At 37.3% G+C, this 26,870-nt stretch overlaps 1 protein-coding gene and 1 non-coding gene across 2 annotated transcripts; both read left to right on the forward strand.

The window, feature by feature from the left end:
* The first annotated feature begins 340 nt into the window (after positions 1-340).
* On the forward strand, positions 341-25,248 carry LOC134652732 (uncharacterized). Its single transcript, XM_063507894.1, has 13 exons — positions 341-454; positions 2,801-2,948; positions 10,328-10,618; positions 11,153-11,278; positions 11,681-11,830; positions 15,869-16,018; positions 17,227-17,377; positions 17,892-18,108; positions 19,358-19,417; positions 21,192-21,318; positions 21,945-22,084; positions 23,057-23,169; positions 25,137-25,248. Exons 1-13 carry the CDS (start codon positions 395-397, stop codon positions 25,246-25,248), a joined length of 1,845 nt encoding a protein of 614 aa, XP_063363964.1. The 5' UTR covers positions 341-394.
* On the forward strand, positions 17,488-17,559 carry Trnat-cgu (transfer RNA threonine (anticodon CGU)). Its single transcript has one exon. It is a non-coding gene; the product is annotated as a tRNA-Thr (tRNA).
* Positions 25,249-26,870: the final 1,622 nt, after the last annotated feature.

The following is a 26,870-nucleotide window of genomic DNA, read 5'->3' on the forward strand; positions in this document are numbered from 1 at the left end:
TATTCTCTTAATTCAGATTAATTCTTAGGCTAGGTATTTATATATTTTTATAGTAGAAATATAAAGTAATATTTAAAAACACAAAAACAATACTTATTCTTTTTAGAAGTACCAATACTACTGCAACCATGACTTGTTACACTAAATATGCAGGTACTACCTATTATATGTTTACACTTTACACATAGGTACTCTTTGAACATGACATTCTTAAAACTGGCTAGATGTAGGTAAAGTCTTTGGTCCGAAACCTATCAAATCTCATAAAACATGCATAAAACATATTTTGACGGATTTTGACTTTGAAATTCCGAATGTAATTTAGCTCTAACATAAGAAATTCAAATTTTTTGTTATAATTTAAATTTAATTGTGATAAATTAATAAAATAATCATGCCTAAATTAGACAACAGTACACCTATTGAATTTAGCAAATATTTCCTAGCAAAAAAGGTACCTATGAATTAATTTTTATATTGTTCTTCCTAATTACAAAAGCGATTTTATCCCGTTTATCTACACAATCTGGGTTACAGGTAAAATAACCGGTAACCGAGATTGTGCGTACTGTCTACGAAACTCGGGGTCATTTAATGTTGTTTCCGAAATACCAATGCACCTTGACGGCCTGGCCACGACATTGCGCGACAGGCTTCGGCTAAGGCGTCAACCATAGGTTGGAGTTTCGTTCCCACCTTTGGTTTTCGCCTTAGCCGAAGCTAGTCGCGCAATGTCGTGGCCAGGCCGTGATGGCCGTCACGGTCTCGCCGCCGACAAGGGGACAGCGTGCGGACCACATGGTTTCCCACTAGGTGCCGCTCCCCCACCAAAGCTGCTGTAAGGGCGATGTCACCCAGCTGTAGCCCTGCTTACGAGGGCTGTTTGATAAGTACCCGTTTTCCAAATGTATTAATATCACGGGCCGAAAATATGTATACAATCGTTTTAAGCCATTTTTCAGAGGTGGGAAAATTTAAAAAAAAACAGCATTCTTTTGTTTTTTTCTCATTTGACAGCGTTTCAGTGAAAGCGTGAACTTAAAATTGTGAAAATGGAGAAAGAGCAATATCGGTCTGTAATTAGATTCTTGTTTTTGGAAGGAAAAACATTTGATGAAATAAAAGTAAGAATGCAAGCGGTTTACCATGAATGTGCTCCTTCTATGACAACCGTCAGATATTGGTTTAACGAGTTTAAGCGGGGGAGAACAACCGTCTTTGATGAGGATCGCCCAGGCCGCCCAATTGAGGTGACTACAGACGATATGGTTAAGAAAATTGAAAATATCGTTTTAGCCGACCGCCAAATTGAACTTCGAGAAATCGTTGATGCTGTAAATGTTCCAATCGAGCGGGTACAAAACATATTAGAAGAAAAATTGGGTATGAAGACAGTATCGGCGAGGTGGGTGCCGCGTTTACTCATGGAGGAGCAAAAACGGAACCGACTGACTACTTCGGAGCAGTGTTTGGCCGTGTTCAAACGTAACCCGAAGGAGTTTCTGCGTCGTTTCGTGACCGTAGACGAAACGTGGGTCACCACTACATCCCGGAAATGAAAGGGCAGTCGAAGCAGTGGATTTTACCGGGTGAACCTGCGCGAAAGATAGCAAAAATCGTTCCATCGGCTGGAAAGGTCATGGCGACCGTTTTTTGGGATTCGCAGGGTATTATACATATTGAGTTCTTAGAAAAGGGGAAAACGATAACAGGGCAGTTGCCAATTTATTGGATGAATTTGATGCTGTGTTGAAAGACAAACGACCCCATTTAAAAAATAAAAAAGTACTGTTTCATCACGACAACGCACCAGCTCATTCGTCTAGAGTTGTGATGGCTAAATTAACACAATTACGCTACGCCCTATTGCCTCACCCCCCGTATTCTCCAGATTTGACCCCATGCGATTTATTTTTGTTTCCCAACCTGAAAAAATGGCTTGGTGGTAAGCGATCAAATGATTTAGATCAAATGACGAAGTCATTGCCGCCACAGAGGCCTATTTTAATGACTTTCCGAAATCATACTTTTTGGATGGTTTATTGAAGCTTGAATATAGGTGGAACAAGTGTATAGAGTTAAAAGGAGACTATGAAGAAAAATAAATGCATATAAACAAAAACAACTGATTATTTTTTTCATAAACGGGTACTTATCAAACAGCCCTCGTATATTATCTCCGAGGCGTTGGGTCGCATGCATTTCTTATAGTTGACGGCGAGCCAATGAGTTGGGGCGGTGTTAATCTGGTGCTAAGCTTTTAGATATCCGACAAAAACAGCTGTCTATAGCACGCCGTCTAGTAGCAATATAAGTATGAAGGTAGGTATTATGTATTTAGCCGTAGGTACTAAGTATTTAGTAGGTAGGGTAGGTACTAATTGCGGAGCGTCAAGAAGACCCATCGGGCAAGCCGGAGGTAATCACACATTCACTGTTTTTTCCGCGCTTGTACCTAAATTCCGATAGGTGCTCGATTTTAGAAAACGGTAATCATTCCATGAAAACTATTTAATTAAGGTTTACTTTTCTGAAAATATGACGAACCACATTAAGTATGTAGATACAGCGCAGGAATTTAAAAGAGCAACCATACATTATTTTATTTGATAGGTAATAGGTAAGTTACCTATCAATCGTATCTGTAATGAAATTAATAAAATTACGCAAATTAGGCAAGGCATCTGTTTCAAAATGTGCCCTTTCACATAAGTAATAAAAAACTACCTAAAATTGCCAAACTTACTATTTATTTACTACTCACATACCTATCACCTCTAAAAAAATAATTTAATTCCAGACATTTTACGGACCAGTAAAGAAAGAACCAGTATGGGTATATTTGGAGAGAGAAATGCAAGCGAATATTGACAAAAAACCTTACAATAAGAAAGTTGGCGACTGGCTCAAGTTTTTGCGAGATTTGAAACACTACTTTTATCTTGAAAGTGAGTACAGCTATACACTATACACCGTGTTTTTTTTTATTTCCGTTTATTTCAAGGGTGCGTTCCTGAGCTTAAATCAAGTAACTTTCTCATAGACACCGATATTCTAATTAAATCCATTTCGGAGATAATCAATAATTTATTTTTTTGCTATAAGGCTTCTACAAGCGAGTACACTTGCCTTAGCGCCGGTTTACATATTGATTAGTGTTTAGAATGAGTTCATATATTTGCTACTAAACTTAAGTACAATCTCGGTCGATCGATGTTCGAAATGTCATTGATTATGTCACAGAATTTCAATTTGTTTGATTGAGTTAAATGTAATGCCCGTGTTACAACAACGCTATATGCTACATTTAATTACTTTTTAAACTTATTTTTTTTTTGTAAAAATAAAGCAAAAAAAATATTTTTTGAAAATTAACTATGCCATTTATACTTGGTCAACCAGATCTTGACAGTAGAAAAAGGCAGCAAATTTGAAAAATGTAGACGCGAAAAGATATCGTCCCATAGAAAATTTTAATTTCGCGCCTTTTTTTACTGACAAGATTTGGTTGACCAGCTATAGTTCTCTTAAACGTACTTAACCATACCCCGAAGTTAACGGAATTCAATAAAAACACGGTGTACACACTATCTACTGTTTTTATATTATTATTACTAGGTAAAGGTACACAACATGTCAACATCTCTATATTCCATACTATCGAAATGAAAACAGTCTTACCATTTTACGTCATCAGTAGAGGAGATGTGGGTATAATGATCGCCTTAAGGGAGAAACTTTACTGTGTTCACAGTTGGAGACAAAAGCACAAGATTTAGGTCTTTATGAATAGTCCATTTACCTAACTAAGTAACTGCATACTTATTTTGTCGTGTTTTTTATATATTTAAATAATTATGTTATGTTTTCTAAAGGTTTAGTAAAGGATCATTTTATACATAGGTATGTATAATACGATCCCTAGGGTAGAGTTAAAATAATCACAGATGATTCCTTTGTAATATCAAGATTTCTTTGTTTTAATAATTTAAGTCAGACGATTCCAGCGTTTCTTTATTTTCAGAAGATGAGTGCTATTTTTTTTTTCTATTTTGGCCTTATTTTTAACGCCGTCAGGGGTACAGATTTTGCTTGCTATTTTAAAAGGCAATCCATAATTTAATCGCATTAAGAGCCCTTTAGCATTTCTTCCTAAGGTAATTTTTTCGGAAGTAAGTGGCTTTGCGCACATAAATTCGCACATGATATGTTATGGCCTGTACAGAAAATGCTCATAGTAGATTACTTAGGGGGTAAAATGATTCCAGGGATCATTTTACGCCTACGAAAAGGCATCATTTGACCTCAAACACCAAATTTGAAATATCGACAAAAATATAACTTTAAAATTCAACTTGCTTCAGTATAAACATCCTTAAAGTATAGATAAACATCATTAAGATCCGACAGTGAAACATAATTTGAATAAAACGCAACATGCTAAAAGTAATGGAATTTGGAAAATGGGCTACCGTAGATTAGACGTTTTAATTAAGTATTAAGTAAAGAGCTGGCAGCTTCCTCGCTCAACGAATAAGCGTTGCAATTCAGCGAGGAAATGCTGCCAGTATCTTTGGTACTATGCCCCAGGGGCCCTCTTTAGATATAGATTTTTAGTTTTCCTTTTTTAAGTAGTAGTTTTAGTTTTGTAGGTAGTTTTAATTTTATTTAGGTTACTTTATGTTGTTTATATTTCTTGAAATAAATATATCAATAAAATAGTATTTTCTAATAAAATTACGCTACATGCTCATACCGCCATGACACTTTAAGAGCCAACAGGAGCTGAAATTTAAATATTTTAGGTAAATAATGTAAATATACCCGTCTCGCTAACGGAAGCGGCTCCTAAAACTAGTGCGATAAGGACAAGGCGAAAAATCCTGCGTAAAAATCTCAAAAATCGAGGTTTCGTACTCGACTGTTTCCTCCTCCAAAACTTAACCAATCGTAACCAAATTTGGAAATCTAAATGATTATGACATTATCTGTGTCGGACCGTTTTGCTTTTTTGGCTAATTGATATAAGTTTTGAATAGCGCGCCTCTCATTGCGGCATAGTCAATTAGGCCATTTTGGCCATTTTTGAAGGGCTCTAGCGCCTTAAAAAACAAAAATATCAAAAAAAAGCAAAACGGTCCGACACAGATATTGACAATATTAGGGGAAACTGGGGAGGGTTGATCACCCCTTTTGTTTTTAGCATACATTTTCTTAACTATTTGTAGTATTGAAAAACTTTATAGACCATACGATTCAGAATTTATCTCTTCATTAATAGTTTGAATTAGAACAGATTTGTGCAATAAATTAGACCATTATTTAATGAAAACCCATACTGTTGACTTTTACCATGTGTCCCCTATGTAAGGGAGACTTGTTTACCCCTGGTCGGGAGCCTTGATCCTAGGGGGATCAAGTGACCCTGGTTCTTGGGACACATGGTAAACAGATTTTTACCATGTCTCCCCGTACCAGATTCGCATTGATTATATAACTCGGATCGCTATTAGCAATGCATCTATAATTTGTAAAATACACAGCAAACATATATATATTGCATCTTCCATGCTTTGAAGTAGTATTTCCGGTAATCAGATGTCTAAGCCGAAGGGATCAAGTCTTCCAGATTTGGGGACACTTGGTAAAAAGATTTTAAGCGGCAATGTCATATTTCGAGGGTAGTATCTACATTAATTTATTCACTTTATCTACAGAAAATTAATATATGAAGATATCAAACACAAATTAATCCATAATCTTATACTTTTAAAAAACAATGTAATCGTATTATCCATAAAACAACATAAAATAGGGAATCAATTTTTGAACCAAAAAAAAAGTTAAAATAAAACAAAAATCTAAGTTATTAACATAAAATTTCTTGTAACAAGCTAAATTTTTTAAAGTTATTATGAAGGTATTTTTAGCGTCAGATACCTACAGCAATTTTAAATTTTTTACCCATCTCTGGTCGTTATTGTTTACTATATTAAATAAGTTTAGAAATTTACTGCTCACGTTTCGAGGACGGTGTTTGAGCTGCATAATCCTAAAATCCTTTCTATGGATCGTCGGTTCTATAGTACATAAGGTCGGAAAGCCATTGAAATAGCATTTCATCCATAAAAACAGTAGAAACATAAAAACATCCCCTGTGTGCAAAACGTTTAACTTGATAAACAAGACCAAGTGCGGGTAGTTCGTAAAATGTTGATGTCAACTTTAGTTAGTCTTTTCAAAGGCCACGGGGATAATTCCGTTTTCGGAGTTCGGAGTCGGTTGTATAATTAAAAACTGAATTATACGCCATTAAATCCCGTTTTAATAAACAATAATGAGTCAAAAACCTTGAAAGTTTAAATCAGTGTTTCTCTGGTCGTAATTTTGCGGCATGATTTACTAAAGAAAAGAAAATATTTATGATAGCTCTATGAATCATTTTGTAAGTAAATTTATTACAATGTATACTTTATCGCTTTGGGGGTGACATGATCCCGGAAACATATCTCCCCTGAAGAAAAAGACAAAGTCTCCCCATACATAGTAAAATTATAAAACGTGCCGTACTCGAAACGTGTGTTCGCGTATATCAATGTAATCCAAGTTAATCATCACTTCAATAAACAACAAATAAAATAAGCACACTCACTAACATCATTTCCATCTCATATTATAAAATAAATCCCGTTAAAGCTTACCGAAAATTGAATATAGTACGCAGAAAATCTTTCACCATCCGCCATTTTTGAACCACTGACTTTTCTGATACAGTGCCATGACAGAACGTGAAGTTAGAAACGAATGAATGAGTGTTAACAGTGCAAAAAAATGTATCTCGTTTGGTTTGATTAAAAATGAAGTTTACCAAGTGTCCCCTAGGGATCGACCCTCCCCACCCTCACCTAATCTGTGTTGAAAAAATCATTGCTCTAGCTTCAAAACCGAAACAGTCGAGTACGTTTGTATGGAGAAATGACCACTCCTGTTGGCTCTTAAGAAGCAACTGTTAGGTCACGGGGAAGACGTTTAATGCATAATTTAGATAGATGGCATCAGTAGTTGCTCAGATAAGAGGGGGGATCATTTCACTTTAAGAGATCATTATACACGCATCTCCCCTACCTAGACTATACCTACTCGTATCTTCTACTGACGCGTCTTTTGCTAATCGCTACGCTTAGATTTCTACTTCGATGGTGAAATTCTACGCTTTTCGGGATTTCCCATACCTTTTTACGCGATAATCCTTTTTTGAAATTGAATTTTTTTTTTCTGACATAATATCGTCCATATCATTGGTTAATAGTAACAAAAATCAAAACAAAACAAAGCAATTAAAATTAATGTTAGTATTACTTACGGCTAAAATACAAACTAATAACTAAACATAAACTTACAACTACGCAGTCTAAATTGCCCGCTGTCACCGGACATGTAATTTCATCCAGTGGTACTGGAACGGGCAATTCAGCCTGCTGGCCACCACACGTAGGAGGCTGTTGGGGCTGGCGCACACGCGTCGCATCAGGGATGCCGCACGTTTACGCGTAAAGGCATGAAAGCCATCTGTCCTAGCCTCCGCTCCTAGTCGCTTATTGCTCCCTCGTTACACTTTAATTTTAGGTAGGTACTACATTAGGTAATAAATTACTTCCTGGTGTTGGGTCCCGACTGAACATCCGTAAGAAGGCTAAGTAGTTATTTTTACGTTAAACGGCATGGTAAGAACCGCGAAGATTAGGAGCGTGATGGGTAGCCCGTAGCCCTCTGCCCTGGTACAAAGGGAATAGTACCAGTGTACGTCGGTGCAAGTTATCTACTTCATAGGCAGACTGGACTGGCACGACACCCATTGAAAGTGCCATAAGTAGGTACCTACAGGGCCGGATTAAGCATGTCGGGGCCCCTAGGCAGTGCAATGCTCGGGGCCCCCGTACAGTTAATTCTGCATAGATAAGTTCAGTTGTTCAGTACAGGCAAGTAAGTTTGCGGTTTTAATTTCAACCTTCAGGTGTCGGTTGAGCCTAGGGTTTGCAAGATCCGTCAATTTTTCGGATCCGGATATTTCGGATATTAAAATTTGACGGATCCGGATATCCGGATAATTCGGATAATACGGATCTGTATCAAGAAAGGTGACGAAATTTACAACTTACATACAAGGAACAGCTAGTAAAATGTAAAATGTTCATATTTTAGTTACTTACAATTATTATCATTATCTCAAAACGATATAAATAAGTATAATAAGATATTCAGTGTAGTCTTAATTAGGTATTCCTATTAATAATATTATGCATTTTTTTTAGGAGGCCGTAGTCGATTTATAACCGAAAACGCCAAAAATGAAGTAATTAAAGCAAATTTATTTCTATATATCTGTTCAGAAGAATTAATTCTAAAGGTGCCTAAAAACACCGCTTTAACTTCGGCGTTTTTTCTTAAATTTGCCATTATAAGCTCACAAAATAGAAAATGGAGAAAAAGTTACATTTATGTACTTTTATTATTTTATACCGGTGTGGTGTGATATAATTTATACTATTAAAAAACGTACTTCCTTTACCTTGGTAAAATAGCTATACCTTCAGTCGTTCGACTGAGAAAAATGGCTTAGAAAAAGTATCTAACTCATTTATTCAGTCCCCATTACAACAATCTTCCATTATAGGTATATATAAATCCAGTTAATTACTGCAAAATAATGTAAAATTACTACAAAAGTTTCGGGAAATTAAGACATTTGGGCTACAGCTTCTTAATAACGAGAAAAAAATATCAATATTAGTTACTCAGTTAGCAGCACATCAAGCACATGTTATTTATGTTAACAGAAGATTGGGAACCGACACGATAACACAAAAAAGTCACTGATAACAACACGCACAAGCACTAATGATGTTCCAGGTAGACGACCCAAAGGCGACTGAGCGAAAATCTGATATCAATTACTTTAAAACATACAAATATTTACCCTTATTCCAGTCAGGAGGCATGCAGGTAGCTCGTTTTAAGACTGTTACTGTTACTACTGTTTAGTTTAAGCAATATTTGTATTTATTTTATGACGTTATCGCGTACCAATAACGCGACCAATGCAATATTTAACGGATCCGTGAGATCCGAAATATCCGGATCCTATGAGACGTTGGATCCGGATCTTAGATTTGACGGATAACCGGATATTTCGGATATCCGGATATCCGGATCTCAAACCCTAGTTGAGCCGATCCGAACATGCCGAATGTTTTTTTCTCTCTTGCGTGGACATGGTTTTTTATATTAGTTTTTGCCGATTCCTCCTTGCGTCCAGTGTGGGGAGAGTTCCGTACCCAAAGGGTAAAAACGGGACCCTATTACTAAGGCTCCGCTGTCCGTCCGTCCGTCCGTCCGTCCGTCTGTCACCAGGCTGTATGTCACGAACCGTGATAGCTAGACAGTTGAAATTTTCACAGATGATGTATTTCTGTTGCCGCTATAACAACAAATACTAAAAACAGAATAAAATAAAGATTTAAGTGGGGCTCCCATACAACAAACGTGATTTTTGACCGAAGTTAAGCAACGTCGGGCGGGGTCAGTACTTGGATGGGTGACCGTTTTTTTTGCTTGTTTTGCTCTATTTTTTGTTGATGGTGCGGAACCCTCCGTGCGCGAGTCCGACTTGCACTGGGCCGGTTTTTTATTTCTCAATAAGTAGTTAAATATTTTGCGAGGCTGAACAGCGATTGTCCGACCATATGAACCACATGATTAAAATTAACCTAATAATAAAGATTTTACACGTGTTTAAATGATTATTCATTAACCAAACTAGCATGTAAGTACAAGGTAAGTCGGAAAAGCAATAAAAATCGAAATTTTTTGTGAAAAAATTGTGAAAGCGTGTTATAAAGGCCTAAAAATCCGAAGTTATCCAGTGAGGTGAGCTTTCATGCGAGGTCAAAGCCGTGCTTCAGGATAAGCTCAGCTAGATCACAGACGACAACCAATGTCCATTGTATTAATAAGCGAGACCGCGTTACATAATCATTTGATGATTGTGTGTCTGAGAAACTGATATTGGACATTAGGTATAAGTAGGTGACATAAAAAAATATTTATGAATTTTGGCCATATGCCAAACGTGGCAAACACATTTTTTTCTGGCGCGCGCGGGGCCGCCGGGGCCCCCTAGCCGAGGCGGGGCCCCCTAGCCGAGGCGGGGCCCATAGGCAGTTGCCTACTCTGCCTTAGGGTTAATCCGGCCCTGGGTACCTACTACCTAATACGGTATCCACTGATTCGAAACTGAGTCGATCTCATGCTGACGCGTCATTCACAGGTAAAGAGCAAGAGAGAATACTGAAAAAGGAAATTGGCCCAAATTGGTACGTGGAAATGTCAGGATTTCAAAAAGAAGTTCTTAAGAATTTAATAAAGGATATCCACTACGACTTGATCGATAATCTACCAACTCGGACTCGAAAATCCCTATCGGATTTAGGCATTAGCAGGAGCTTACACAAATCTGTTTTGTTGAAAGCTATGAATGAATCTGGGGCTGACGCGGCTGTATTTATTTGGAAGTTATACACTGCTATTTATAATAAAACGCCCAGTGTATTTCGGCGAGGTACAGTACTTTTACAATAATAGGTATAGGAACAACTAGACACACGTACTTTACGTACTTAACAGTCAAACGTGTAAAAAATCTTCCACAATCTTGTTTGTAAATAAGTGGATTTTTACGTTATTCAACTTATTTACGAGTAGGCTATAAACTTAACCTACATCTTAAACAGGATCTCGATTTGAGTGTGTCGCGCTTGCACTTCTCCGAGTGTGACACGCAGAGCCTAGAACCAATTTTATTTTATTTTTATCACTTTGGTCTCGGACTGTCTAGAACGCGAAATGACTAGTGTAATATTTTGCCTATATCCCTTTTAGTCTACATCGCAAACGGTCTAGAACACAAAATGACCACTCGTACTTAATACCTAACCTGTCTACCTGATATGTCTTGAGCTTGAGCACTTTTGGCATTGGATTTATACTATTTGATACCAAAACTCAGAAATCCTTTATGTACTTAATACTTAAGTATTAATTATTTTTACTCGTGCGTTGATATTTAATATGAATTACCATCCGCACCCCACAGAATACGATATGGACGCAATGATTCTAATGTCAGCGCTGACCTTTATTGACTTAGATGAATGTGTAGAAAACTTAAAAGACTTAATGAAGCCAGTGAAGGAAAGACCCAAGCCAGTGAAGAAGAAAGGTAAAGCAATACTTTTTTTTTAATTAACAAAGCGTGTAACCCACTTCCCGAGGTATTTTACTAAATTGTTCGTATCGGGCGTCGGCGAGCTCGGTTCGTATCGCCCTACGAGGTAATACAATACCTATCTACACCGAACAGTCATCAAAGCAGTCTAATGAAATCTGAGTGATCTCTTATTAGATCGCGCCTAATGCGCTAGTTTTGTCAGACCGTGAGAATTTACCAATTATCTATGTTGTGCCACTAAGTACCATTAGGCGGACGCAATGCTTGTCAATAATAATGATATTATGATATACCTAATACCTGCTACTTAAGAGCAGAATACAACTAGCGAAGGCTTTGAATTACAATTACCTATGAGAGTGCTTGAAATAAAATACTTGGTTCACATTTCAGTGGTAAAAAAGGCCAGCAAGCATACAGGCGAACAGTACGGTCTGTACTTAGAACGTAATATTGTACCTGTCTATTGTAGACACCCCTCTCCGCAGCGAGGGGAGAGAGTTAAAAAGCCACCCCGTATGGAGAGAAAAATCACGCTCAGGAGTAGCGAAGTACAATTTTTATTTTATTAAGCACCTAACCCTTTTTCAGACATAGTAGGTATTCATCGACCACATTTACGTGTCAATTTAATTTCAACCATAGCAATCAAATCAGTAATACAGTAAATTTATACATTCATCATACAGAGCGTTTGCGTCAAATCCGGTAGTTCTGATTTTTTGCAGACTTATTTATGATGTTGGACCAATAATAATAATCCAAGTTTGTGACCTCGAGCGCCGAACGCAACTTTGTCAAAAATCTAAAAAAACCGCGAAAATTTCGGTTTTCTTTTAGATTTGGGCGATTATAACCCTTTCAAAAATTTTAATCTTTTGAAATTTGAATTCGTAGGCTAAGTGCAGTGAGTATGCTAAACTAGTCTTTTAGGGTTATAATTGCCATCATAAATAAGTCTGCAAAAAATCGGAACTACCGGATTAGACGCAGAAGAGCCACGTTACAAAATTCGACAAATTTACTGGATTATAAATTGGATTTCTGGAAATGTGACTCGTCTTCAAATGAATCACCAAAACGTAACTACATTCACCTAGAATACTATATTTGGATTTATTGGGAAAACCTTCTAGATTGGCAAGACCTGGAAAAGGGTTAAAGCATACCGTAGTCAAGTAGCCGATAACATGAGCTGTTTTTCTCCAAGGTCGATTCCAATTAATCAATTTGTTATGGTTTTGACTTTTGAACCGGTTTTGAAACGACCTTGACGATCGTCTTGTTGATCAATTGGCGCGCATCTCACGCACAACTTTAACTTTATTTCGCATGCATCAATCAGCGTGTACGATATATCATAAGATAAAAACTTATTATTGTCGGTTGATTAGGCGCTATTTCCTTATAGCTTTAATTTGAAATCAACTTTATCGACAACTGACAATGTGTTGAATTAGTCACAATTAAATCTGAATCGGACTCCCGATATTAAGTATTAAATTAAGAAGGTATTAAGAATTCTATAGTAATTTAAATTCATTTTTTTTTCCTTATTTTCTTGTAATGCATGTTAATTATAAGATGTAATTTTTTTTGATAAGATGTGTTCCGCCGAGTTTGTTGCCGGTCCCATACTTATTGGGATACCCTCCTCCAATTGAGGGGGGATTTAAATCTTCTCGGGGCAGAGGTGTAGGGTTGGAGCCGGTGTAACTTTATTTGATGTTCATAAGCGCATTGTAATTATGCCTACTTGAATAAACTATCTTTTATCTTATCTTATCTTATCTTATCTTTAAGTACCTAAGTTTAAAAAATGCTTCGTATTAGGTGAAACCTAACGCCAGTGTGACGGGAAAGCTCGAAAAAAAAAACATAATATCCGGACCTTAAGAACCGTTTGCGGAGGCCAATTGTGATCTAAAAACTTCATTTATATTGCACCTCGCTCACGTCAAAGTCGTGTCAAATCAAGAAGAGAGCCTAAACAATTTGTTAAATCATAATTGGCCTCCAAGCATCCAAAGCTCTAAAAAGACGTCCTTTTGCTAATTCCACGTCGATATTTGTGGGGGAGCCCTAAGAGCGTTTACATACATTACATGTGTTTCTCTGTATTTATTTATGCATATATTATATTAAATCATTATTACTAAAAATGTCGCAGGTTTTTGACATGTCGACAAATAAATGAAATTTGTACGACAAAGTCCCATTGTTTAATATAATATTTCAAAAGCGTTAACTTGAGGTTGTCTACTTGTGTTCTATTTTATTCATTTGCCATTTTTTTTTCACAGAGTTATGAGCGATTAAGAATGGACGATTCTTTCGTAAGTACAAAAAGTAGTTTTTCTAACTGTAAGTGGAAACATAGATTCAATTTGTGTAGGTATTGTGAGCGTCAAGTCTTCAAAATACAATAACATGTAAGCATAGGTATAATTTTTTTCCAACCATACCCCCCAACCAACCCCCGAATTATAACTACATTTCTTTTCATGTGAAAAGATTTTTCCAATTATTTTTTCCTAATCTTACGTCATCGATTATACCCAGCAACAGTTTAGTCTGTATTTTTCTAGGCATAATATATATTATTACGCAATGCCGTGAGTCTACGGCGAACGTCGAAAATCGAAATATGCGTAGTTACGTGCTTTTCGGTTAATAGTCGTGTGTTAGCTAACATCCTTCGTCGACGTGGAGGCCAATTCTACACGTACCTTCGGAGGGTCGATTCTGATCATCTGTTATGGTTTGGGTCTTGTTTTGACACGACTTTAATTTGGTGATTGGTGCACATCTCACGCACGATTTTCATTGCATTCTTAAGGGGCCCACTGATTAACAGTCCGCCAGACGGTATCGGCCTGTCAGTTAGAACAAAAATTGGACAGTTCCGAACAACTGTCAGGCCGATACCGTCCGGCGGACTGTTAATCAGTGGGCCCCTTTAGGCATGCATTTAATTCGATTTGACCTCCCGTGATTCAACTAGGAACCCTTATAGTTTCGTCATGTCAGGCCGTCTGTCTGTCTGTCTGTCCGAGGCTTTGCTCCGTGATCCTTAGTGCTAGAAAGCTGCAATTTGGCATGGGTAATAAATCGTTAATCCGACAAAGTCATACAATAAAATCTAAAAAAAAATATTTGGGGTACCTACCCCAAACCTACCTCAAATATTTTTTTTTCCGCTACCTAGCGGAGGTCCGCTACACGTAAAGTGGGGGTGTAATTTTTTTTTCGCTTCAACGTTACAGTGTGGGGTATCTTTGGATAGGCTTTCAAAATGAATAGGGGTCTTCAACATACATTTTTTGATAAAGTGCATATTTTTGGAAATAATCACTCCAAAAGAAAAATATTGTGTCCTCCCTCTAACTTTTGAACCATGAGTCCAAAAAATATGAAAGAAAGATATTAAATGAAAACTGTAGCGAACATGATCACTTTAGCCGTTTTTGAGTTATTACAAAAAATCTTCTCTTCTTAGTAAAAATTCGTACAATGCGCTGCGAAAAGTACTCCCTTTTGCTTGTAATGTACATGATACATACTAATAGCCCCCCTTTAGCCTATTCTGACAAAATGGTAACTACGGAACCCTACACTGAACATGGCCCGACATGCTCTTGGCTAATTTTTTGTTAATGCCATGAGCGCCATTCGAACCAACTTTGACCGATTAGGTACCTATATGGATTTGACAAATCATATCCATAATAGTTTAGTTCCTAAAAGTGTATAAAACTGTACGATTTGTTCCTATCAGATTGATAAAAGACTGCAAAGACACGCAAAGTCGAAACAAGCGGAAAGAATTTGCACTTACAAATTTTGGGTGCCTCCCGCTCATCTACGTGAGTAATATTTTGTTACCTAATTTGCACTTACAAATTTTGGGTGCCTCCCGCTCACCTACGTGAGTAATATTTTGTTACTTACCTAATTTTCCGTGAGTAGGTAGTGTTTTATGTTGTCCAATGACGATGAATATGATCGAACGTAGATAATAGTAGCAAGTCGTTAAATAAAAAAAGGGAACAAAACGTGTTCTTTTATTTATAATAGTAGCAATTTCACAACACAAAAATTTGTTAGGGTGTTTATAAAAGCATTTCAGAGCGAAATTATTGATTGAGGATAAGTGTGACTTAAATTTTAATATCGATCGACTCCATAGTCGTCGATTAAAATTTAAGTCAAATTTGTAAGCTCACTTTCGTCTTATAGTGCTATAAAATCTCACGAGGCCTGATTATAGGAGCTACCGCTAAAACCGAATTTCACAAATTACGGGCATTTTTCTCTGTCACTCTAATTACGCCTTCATTGGAGTAAAAGAGAATGATTTGCGAAATTCGGTTTTCGCGGCAGCCCCTCTGATGGCTAGTCGCTATTAATGCTCCCTTATATGAAAAACCAATTCTACGATCTGGCTACAAAATATTATCTAGGATACATACTGTAACTTTGACTATTTCGATCGCGTGTTATAAATTGTACCCGATAACCATGCTTTCGGCAGTTGTAAAACGGTAAAATTACTAAATAAATATTTACTTATTATTCCAGGCAACTCTGGCCAAGGCGTGGATTATAATAAGAAGTTAAGCTTACTGCAACAGTCTGCTCAAGTTCTACATACCACTCCATTAAGTAACATACAATTTAATGTAGGCACTGTTGCTCTAATAAAGGGAAAGCTACGTTACGTTTTAAACAGTAAGTACCTACCTATAAGTTTAATTAATTAACATATACACGGTGCTTCCTGTAACAGGAGCAATAAATTAAACTGTAGGCTGTACTCCTCAAATTGACCAACATTTGTTCAGCAACTTTTGAAAATAAGTCATGATTTGATTTTTATTACACTTTAAAGTTTATTCTAAGACGCAATGTATTGCAAATTTTGTTATGTTTAAAGCGTGACAAGCAACGTCAAACACACTGATGTCAGCGTACATTGAAGGCAATATTTATTTTGTATGAAAAAGAGGAAGTCTTAAGGATTCATAATTTTTAAAAGTTGCTGAACAAATGTTGGTCAGTTTGAGGAGTACAGCCTTTAGTTTAATTTATTGCTCCTGTTACAGGAAGCACCCTGTATATATAGGTAGTATTAAATACTTTTGTTTAATTTCATTCACATTTGACAAAGTATCGTTGGTTGGGAGATGGGACTGTTGATAAGTAGGTAGGTACTTTTGAATCCAGTTTACATTTTGGTCGAATAATATGACAATATATTCTATAAATAGTGATGGAACATGATAAAAATACTTAATTACTTATTACAAGTTTTATCGTTGAAAATCTACCTATACTTACTTCCTATTTTATCTGCTGGCGTGAGAAAGGACTAGACTAATAGAGTTAGGCCAGGCTAAGCTGGCAGCAATTTAGATAGGCCAGACAGTGCAAGTGTTATTTGAACAACAGAATCTCATAGAAGTTTGACGTTTAAAATAACACTTGCACCGTCTGGGCTATCAAAATCGTTGTATATTTTATGCGTTGCTTTTTTACGCTTGTCATACCTATACCTAGTTACTAGTAGTGTAAAAAAACATTATTTTGAGTGTAGTACTTTTAATTCGCGACGGGGGGGGGGGGCAGTAGCGTAGCGTAGTGGGGGCGGGGGGGGGGGCGGCCCACCCCGAGCGGCACTTTTAAGGGGCGGCAAAATTTCAGAATAAATACCAAAAATATCGTAAAAATATTTGAACTATGTCAGTCGCACTTATTTTATTGAAATACGTAAGCTAGGGGGCGGCAAAATTTTCTTCCGCCCCGAGCGGCCGAGACCCACGCTACGCCACTGGGGGGGGGGATCACTCAGGAATCTTGTAGGTCTTAGATCTTAGAGCACTCGCGCCTAAAAAACATTGCAGCCTTGCATAAATGTTTTTTTTTACTTTAATTTACAGGTATTGCTTTATTACCGACTGGATATATAGCTATCAATGGTGGAACATGTAGATTCTCCACTGGAGAATATATGACAGTCATTAATGGAAATTGGAAATACCCAGTGGAGAAAGAAGAAAAATGCGATTATACTTGTGACTGCATACATTGGTAAGTAATCCACGGTAAAATTGTGATTGTATTTAAAGAGTTGGGCAAAGGCGCCTAGCCTTTCAAAGATAGTATAGGTACACCAGAGAATTTGGGACGGGTACCGCCGTGGCCGGGTGGTCTAGTGGTCAGGACGTTAGCCGCGTAAGCTGAAGATGCGGGTTCGGTTCCCGCCTCGGCCACCGGTGGACTTGGTCACTTTTTCTTTAGTGTATGATATCTATTTCAGTTTAGTAAATTGTCAAAGATTAAATACCTAACCGCTTTTGAAAGTCACAAGTGTAGGTAAATGAATATTATACTTATAAAGGAATGTGTTCATTTCAAAATCAATATGTACTTAAACCTTTTTCATTTTCCCCATAGTTGTAATCGCAATCTGATATACAACTATCAGATTGCGATTTACAACATACTGGAACTCCGTTTATTATCATTCGTTCCATTCGCCCGTTATAATAACCTAAGATAAAACCCTATAATTAAAGATCTATACAAAAATAGTTTCGTGTAGGGAAAAGGCCGTGATGAAACATTTAGAAGAATCCAAATGCAAGTGCGGTCACCTTTACGACTTCTACCAAGAAGGAAAATCTAAGGAAAAATACTTCTACCCGCCGACGAAAGAGTGGCCACTGTGGTTCGACGAAGCGAAAATATTCCAAATGGATCCGATGGAGGATTTTATAAAGGATACTGTTAGATTAGCAGAAAGGTCGCAAGAGCCTACGGTATGTGTTATCCCTAAAAAAGCTATAGGTAATGTCATAGAGAAAAAAATACATAGATTGCTCACTCGATACATCAGTTTTAGTACCAAAAAGACTATTAGCATCTAGCATCGAGTAGCGGAACTATCAGTACTGCTACATCTATTGTCAAGTAGCAGTACTGATAGTTCCGCTACTCGATGCTAGATGTAGACACTGAAATTAATAGTCTAACTGATGTATGGAGTGAGCACTCTTGTCTTACTATATTTCTCTATGGTAATGTCCACTATTTATACTATAAAAGTTATAGGTTGAATATGGGTTGATTCATAAATCATAAGAGCTGGGTGCAAGATTTGCACTGAAACGTCAAATGTTTCATTCATTTTGCTCATTTTGTTATTAATATCTGGGTGACCGAGCTTCGCTCGGAAAACATATAAAAACTCGAAAATGCGCGTTTTCCCAGAGATAAGACCTAGCTAGATCGATTTCTCGCCCCTCCCCCTATAGTAAATTTCATCGAAATCCTTAGAGCCGTTTCCGAGATCCCTGAAAAAAAAAAATATATATATATATATATATGTATATATATATATATATATAAATAAACAAGAATTGCTCGTTTAAAATGGGCCATTTACTAAATATGTATAACGTAATATGTACCTACATTTTTTTTAATCCCTGGAGAAAGGCACATAATAAAAAAAGGTCTGATCCACCCAGATATTATACCTTTATTTTCGCGTTATCTATATGCATTAATAATAATAATATAATTATTTTTTTTATTTTTTTATTGTTTTGTAAGTGTTTTTATATTTTACTTTTATATTCATATTGTAAAAAAACTTAGAGAAGATAAATAAATAAAGGAATAATATAATTTAAATAAAGAGAAAAACAATATAATTAAATCACATAAAATCGCTATCTATATGCATTGCAGGTGATGTAAAATTCATAAAGTTTGAATAGACCTCCTGCATGGGTCTTTATTGTTTCCCAAATAGTTTTAAGCCATAATGTATTGTTTGCCCGAATTTTCGTTAGTCATAATTCATTTGGTCCAGAAAACGTTAACCTAACCTATCTATAGCATAACCTAACGAAAATCCTGAAATGTTAACGGTTTCAGTTTTATGACTAATGATAATATGATAAACAATAGGTACATTATGACTTAAAATTTTATGGGAAACAACGGGACCCCCCTCCTGCATACTGCAGACAAAAGTATTAACTTCTCACACATTCCTTACAGCCAATTCCGTCCCGGCCTGAATTATCGGCAGGTGGTCTAAAAACGAAGGCTTTACTACAGGTAACAATAAACTTATTTATTACAAACAGCACTATACCTAATTTCCTTCCTATACAGCTCGAGTTAAAAAAGTTAGTCACTTAGCGGAAAAACGCTCAGTTTTTGAGTTGTACCACTTGTATACCTAGTTTTCATACCCCGGTGTTTTCGGGGACAATTGTTTATCGAACAATAACTGAAACTTACTAGAAGTCGATGTCGATACAATTACGACGTACCTACCACATCAGCGTTATGTAATTTTTAGGGTTACGTACCCAAAGGGTAAAAAACGGGACCCTATTACTAAGACTTCGCTGTCCGTCCGTCCGTATGTCACCAGGCTGTATCTTCATGAACCGCGATAGCTAGACAGTTGAAATTTTCACAAATGATGTATGTCTGTTGCCGCTATTTATTTATATATATTTAATTCAGATAACAAGATCCATACATTACAAATTAAATTAAACTAAAACTATTTCTTAAATAACTAAATTAGCCTAACAGCACCTCTATTATGGTCCATGTGCATATCGTTCCATTTGAGCACTATTGGACACTGTAAATTGTCAATAACAGTGTTCAGAAGGCCGCTGGGACTGTCCCTAACACGGCGCATCAGGGAGGCCACTCTCTTGCGCATTATGGCTTGGAAGCCATCCACGGGAGCTTCGGCAAACATCCCCGACGCGCTGCAAAATCGAGGCAACCCCAACAACACCCTGAACCCGTTATTATACTGAATGCGTAAGGCATTGAGAGATCTCTGCGTACACTTGACCTACAGGCCGCACGTATAAAAAGACTGACAAAATGCTCTAAAAAGAGTTATTTTGACGGTCCTCGTGCAACGTGCAAACCTGCGAGCCAACATGTTGCTTCTCACCGCCAATGCCCTACGCTCCCGCTCCACATCAAGGTCGTCAGATAGGTCCTCGGTGACCCAGTGCCCCAGATACCTGAACTGAGTGACATAACAACAAATACTAAAAATAAAATAAAATATATATTTAAGGGGGCATACAACAAACACGATTTTTTTGGTCTATTTTTTGTTGATGGTGCTGAATTCTCCGTGCGCGAGTCCGACTCGCACTTGTTAGAAATATAGTTCATATTCGATGTACCTAATAATTTTAATGATTGTCAGAGGGACTCCAGTCCGTCTCTCTTCTGTTCCGATATTTACAGTAATTATACAGTTGCGATAATATTAAATTAAATATCGATATAGGTAACATACTTGAGTCGATATTTAATAAATCACTTTTACTTATACGTTTTTGCACTGGTTTTTGCCCCTTAAAGTTTGTATGTATGCAGTTATTTCCAATATTAACAAGTCAGAAAATTCTAATAATTTTCTCAAGTCTCCTTTAGCGTCCCACCGTCCGAAGTCCTACTACGATTACCTACTACTAATTACCTACAATTATATTTAAATCATTATTAAAAGGAACAAATATGCTTTTGTTTTATTTTGTTTGATTTTAAAACGAAACAAATTCAATTCTATTTTATAATACCATTGATTCAAAGACTGGCAATTTTTAGGGCGCTAGAAGCTAATTCACATTTAACACAAATATTTGTTCCTGAGTCATGGGTGTTTTCTATGTATATACGTATGTATTTACATATATAAGTATGTATATCGTCGCCTAGCAGCCATAGTACAAGCTTTGCTTAGTTTTGGGCTAGGTTGATCTGTGTAAGATGGCCCCTGATATTTATTTATTTATTTATTCACATACCTACTAGTTGTTTGTTTGACATAAGTTTGATGTTTCAGTCGTTCCTTGCCGATTTATCTGAAACCCCGCTCGTGATACCGCACCTGCCGCAAGCGGAACTGCTCAACAACCTGCTAGAGCTCGTGAGAAGACGCTTCAACGGCGACCTCTCTCCGGAGGCTCACAGTTCGTTACTTCAAGTGTCTTCTTAAATTTGTGAACATTCGTTTTGCTGTACAGGAAACGCCCTGGATCATTTCTTGCTTGGGCGTGATTTCTTGGTTCGGGCAAAGATATATGTAACTCTGTATTCTCTTTGGTTCGGGGTTTTGCATTCGCAGCCTTAAGTATCTGGGATTTGTGGTATTTACAGCAGTCAGACAAGCCGCAGGAAAAACTTATTCTTATGAATACTTAACTTTTGCTACCTAGTATAAAAAAAGCTTTACCTAATCCCTTATCCTTATCTAATTGGGTTAAAGGGTAATAAATAAAATATACTAATCTATGGTTAAAGGCGCTTTAAACTAAGTCGTAGTATTGGCGGCGGCTGATCGTTTAATCAGGCAGAAATCGTGAATCGTGAAAAATCCTTGTCTCGTGTCCTGACGCTACGCGGGCTCCTATTTTTTTACAGTTTGCCCTTCGGGCAAGCGATCGACCTAATCTATCCCACCTATCTACTGGTTTAATGTGACTACTATCAAAACATCACACAGGAAAGTTCTAGTCGACTCGATGGGCCGCCGACATGTAGAAGAAAATTATAATACGGCAGAGTGCACACTGAAATAATTTAAACTCTTTTTCAGAACTTTCAGTAGTCCGGTCGTCGCGGCGATGGTTGTGGCTAAAGCACATGGACTTTCGAGCGCGCGCGTACATGATACACTTCACAAAGAAAGAGCTTGAGAACATTACTTGGGCGGACAGGCGAAATCTCCAGTATCTAGTATGTAAAAACACATTATTTAGAATATATTTAAATTTTTTGTAGGTATAGTAAGTTTCAGAGAACTATGCAGAAAACGGGTTGCTCTGCAGCTGAAATTAATAATGAATATAATGTAGCAAAGTTATGCAATTCAACTTATGCCATACGTCTACGTTTTTACATCCAAGCACCAGAAAGGTGAATTTATTATAATATCCAAGGAAGAGCCGAACAGGATAAATCTTAAATATTATAACGAATGAGCTATGGCCGTTCGTTGCAGTCAGTAGTAGCAATATTTTATATAGGTACCTTCCTAAATAATATTGACACGACTTGCGTGCAATAAGCGTGAGCCATGAGCCATCGTATCATATAAATATCAAAACCTTAACAAATTCTAAAATTAGAACAACGCACAAAGTATGCAAACGTGGTGGGGGTGTTGGGATTGGGCCTCGTGAGTTCGATTCGAACACGGATATTTGTACCTGATCTATGGATGTTTTTATGTAGATATGTTATCTATCTAAAGTGGATTTCAATAGGAATGCCCAATAATGAAAATAAAAATGACAGCTGTTTTGTTGGTAGAAGGTCGTATAATCATCGCTCGTCTCAATTGTTTTTCGTTTGTTTTTTTAATCTGACTGTTCAAATTTATAGCTGGTCAACCAAATCTTGTCAGTAAAAAAAGGCGCGAAATTAAAATTTTCTACGAGACGATATTCCATTCGCGCCTACATTTTTCACATTTGCCGCCTTTTTCTACTGTCAAGATCTGGTTGACCAAGTATATTTATCAAACTAACAGTAACAACAAACATTTTTTTATTTTGTATCATTCGGTATTTATCACTCGTTCTTTATTCGTTGTGTTTGGTTTTTGTCATTCCCTTCAGGTACTTATATACACAATTTCTATTCCCACTCTATATATTTGCTTTAAGAATGAGTAAGATTTACTAGATTAATGTTTATTAATTCCAGTTTGAGACCCTGTTGCGCGATTTCACAGCGCGGAATAGATTGCGCCAATTGGAGCAGACACGCCTCTGGTGGCCCACGATGAAGTTCGATAGATATCCTAGCCAAACTTTCTTGTGAGTCTAAAATGCGAAACTTTTCATTTGTATTAGAAAATAACATTAAGTTGTAGTCACACGATGTAGTGAGCGACGACTACTTTAAATGTGGTCTATGGCGATGTTTTTCATGTTTTGTAAATGTAGTATGTCCACCTTATTACTATAGCATAGCAAGGTCATTTTAATAAAAGGTACATATAGCCAAGTACCTACAGACTAATAAAATGCTTAAATCTGTTACGAAACGGTAGATTAGATCCCATTAAAAACATTACATGTAAAAAGGTGCAAGTCTCGCAACGCTTTTACTACAAAAAGGTTTTGAGATGTAATGTGAAACCAAGTCGGTTATTTTAATCAGTGCCAGCCAGGGGGTGTAAAACCGTATCAATAAGATATATTTAATTTGTAATACATATAATGACTTGGCCATCGCACGGCTGCATAATGACAAAAGGATCATCGTCACCTATTAAAAATAATTCTAATTGAACATAACGATAGCGCTAATTGTAGTTTGAGCATTACACATATTTACGAGTAAAGCATTATGTGCGATTGCCAAGTCATTATATGTACTTATTACAAATTAAAGATATCTTATTGATACGGTTTTAACACCCCCTGGCACTGATTAAAATAACCGACTTGGTTTCACATTACATCTCAAAACTTTTTTGTAGTAAAAGCGTTGCGAGACTTGCACCTTTTTACATGTAATGTTTTTGATGGGATCTCATCTCTTTTTGTAGGCAGTCCTTCTTTTGGGGTACTCATACCCATACTATGTATCCACATATCATAACTAAACATATCTTCATTCATACTCACATCGTACATCGTAGTGTACCTTTACTTTACCTACTATTTGTAGGAACTGCAACAGTAACTTTGTAATATCATATATTTATATGGGATTACAAACTTACTTATGCAGTTCTTAGATCTTTAAAACGTGACTGATATTGCAATATCTTTAGGTTTTCCCTTTATGTGGCCATTAAACCCTAACTCTGTACCAAATTTCAGCTCTCTGAGTTTATGGGAAGTACTAGTTCTACTCTGATGATCATGAGTGAGTGAGTGAGTGAGTTTCATAAATGCGAAACTTTGCTTTCGCTTAACTTCGGAACTAAATGACCTACAGACTTGAAATTTTGGATTTTAAGTATGTGATTATAGCTTACCTACTGGATGACGAAAATTTCTGCGTTCTGGTCTTATCCAGAGGTTCTCAAATAGGGGCCTGAAAATGCGGCGAAATGGTTCCAGTAAAGGATGGTACGGCAGTGTTTGCTTCGCGCTCGACTTGGCGGGGCAACTGCCGTGCCCCCAGATATGGATTCTAGTATTTCTAGTGGCACAATCACATCGCGTCGATCCTGCCGGCCTAGCCAAGGTTACAATCGCTATCGCTTCGACAACGAAACGCTTTGTGTCTCTCTATCACTCTTCTATATTAGTGCGACAGTGATGGTGGCGTTTCGATGGCTACGCGGCCTGGGTCATTCGCCGCATCAATGTCGATTGCCAAACAATCTCATAAGTAGGTATTATGATTCGGCAGGACTCAGTCTTTAAAACAATACAGTCATTCGTTGAAGCCGACGACAGGGCAATCGTGAGGGGTGCGAGGGGCGAGGGGCGAGGGGTGGGTCGCGTCGTCGCGCGCACCCGAGCTGCATACATCACCATTGTTAGTAGCTCGGTAGGTAGGTACTACTTATCAATCAATAATACAAATGAATAATAATAAAACACAACAAATTCAAATAAATAAAACAGAAAAAAAAACGTAATGGCAGAATATATGTCATGTTCTGCGGTGTTGGCATTTACGCATATATATATTATACTACTCTTTGCATCAAAGGCGTCGGTCTACTGTTACTTTTTACACTGTGGCGAGGAGTTGAAATAAGCCACAGATTTATAAAATATTAAAAAAATTTACTAATTTACTAACTCGTTTTTTTTTTCAGGGATACATACTTCGCATACATGCCGGGCAGATCGAAAGATACTTATGTTTTCAACCCATATAATGATGAGCTCACTCCGAAAGATATCTACAAGACTTGCCCGCTTTCGTGATTTTTTTTACAACCGTACTACGTAGAGTACGTATTTATTATTGAGTCAAATTTGACAGTTGTGTTGTGTATTGTGTAAAATTTAATGTCACATTTGGTATAGGTAGGTACCTTGTACTCTTGTATAAGTAAGTAGTTTGAATTTTGTATGTTTAATAAAACTAGTTCCTTTAAAAAATAACTTGTAGGTGACCTACAACCTACAACCATCCTACAACCACAGAAAACCTGCGCCTACAACTTATTACATACTGCAAAATTAGCTTGAAGTAGGTAGGTAAATTGTCAAATTTAAGGTTCCTATTATGTTACCTATTTTTAATTTTTAACGACTAATTTGTTACCTACTTTTCGTTATGAAACATAATGAAACTTTTTAAGTTCTAATGTGTTTTGATTAGGTAGGTACCTCTGTTCGGGATTGTTACGTTTCAAGCGCTGTAAATATTTAGGTACCTACAGGAGGTCAATTCGGCCAAATCCGTCTGTGGTAAAGTCCGTCCGTCGTTTTTCAAACAAAGCACCCGATGGTTAACATTCATCCGCAAAACGAGGGCTGCAGACTCTATTTCCTAAGGTTGAAAAAAAAAGGAAATACGCTAGTGTAGTGAAATTTTCCGCAGACGAATTTGGCTGCATTGACCTTATGTAAGTAAATAAAAAAAAAGTTAGTAAACCAGCAGCAGTCTATGTTAATGTAAGTTAAAAATGTAATTTGTAATTAAAAAATCGTAATATATTGTTCACGGTAACCTCTTTTTCTTTCTTATCATATGGGGTAACCTCTTTTTCTTATCATATGGGGCAGTACGTACGTATGGCTCTCGTAATTTATGAAAAGGCGTTTATTTTCACATGGAAAGGCACAGAGGGTCTACTGCAAAAATCGAAATTTCTTTATCTGAGGGGCCTACGCTCCTACAGCCCTGTGGCCACGTAGTCCGACTGCTTTGTCCTACTAGTCGGACGACGTGGATTTATTTTTCCCGTTGGTTCGTCTATCGGACTGCATGGAATCGCAATTCCATGTCGCCCGAGTGATCGGTCTACCTGACGATCTAGCATGAGTTGCGTTCTCGCGCGTGAGTCTATACATCAAGCGCGACTTCAAGTATGGACTCGCGCGCGAGAACGCAACTTATGCTAGACCGCCTGGCCTTTTTAATTCCTGTTAGATCGACTAATCGGCCTGCATGGATTCGCAATTCCGCTTAGTTCGAGTTAGTGTTGAGTCGCTCACTCGTGAGGCACCTCATTTGTACCACTCATTTTGTTAATTTGTTGCAGTACTTCGTACCGCAAAAATGTCTTACTTCACTCCTCTATTCATTTTACTCATTTAGTCGCGCGCATCACAAACACCTCTTGCCACACAAATCATTCACACACTTCAAATTTCAAAAAAACTCTTATCCGTTCAAATTCACTCGCGAGTCTTGCGACTCGCAAAACTCATACACTCCTCACAACTCGCAACAGAGTCCCTGGATCGCGCGAGGCGCTAGGTGCTCGCCTGCTCGCCGACACTTAAAACTCAAATGTCTCAAATGAAGAAACGAGTAATAATCCACACTGTCAACTGCCGAACTACAAACCTTATTGCAACGACAAAAGGTCCACCGA

This window comes from Cydia amplana, chromosome 12 (assembly GCF_948474715.1).
Source record: "Cydia amplana chromosome 12, ilCydAmpl1.1, whole genome shotgun sequence".
Taxonomy (NCBI): domain Eukaryota; kingdom Metazoa; phylum Arthropoda; class Insecta; order Lepidoptera; family Tortricidae; genus Cydia; species Cydia amplana.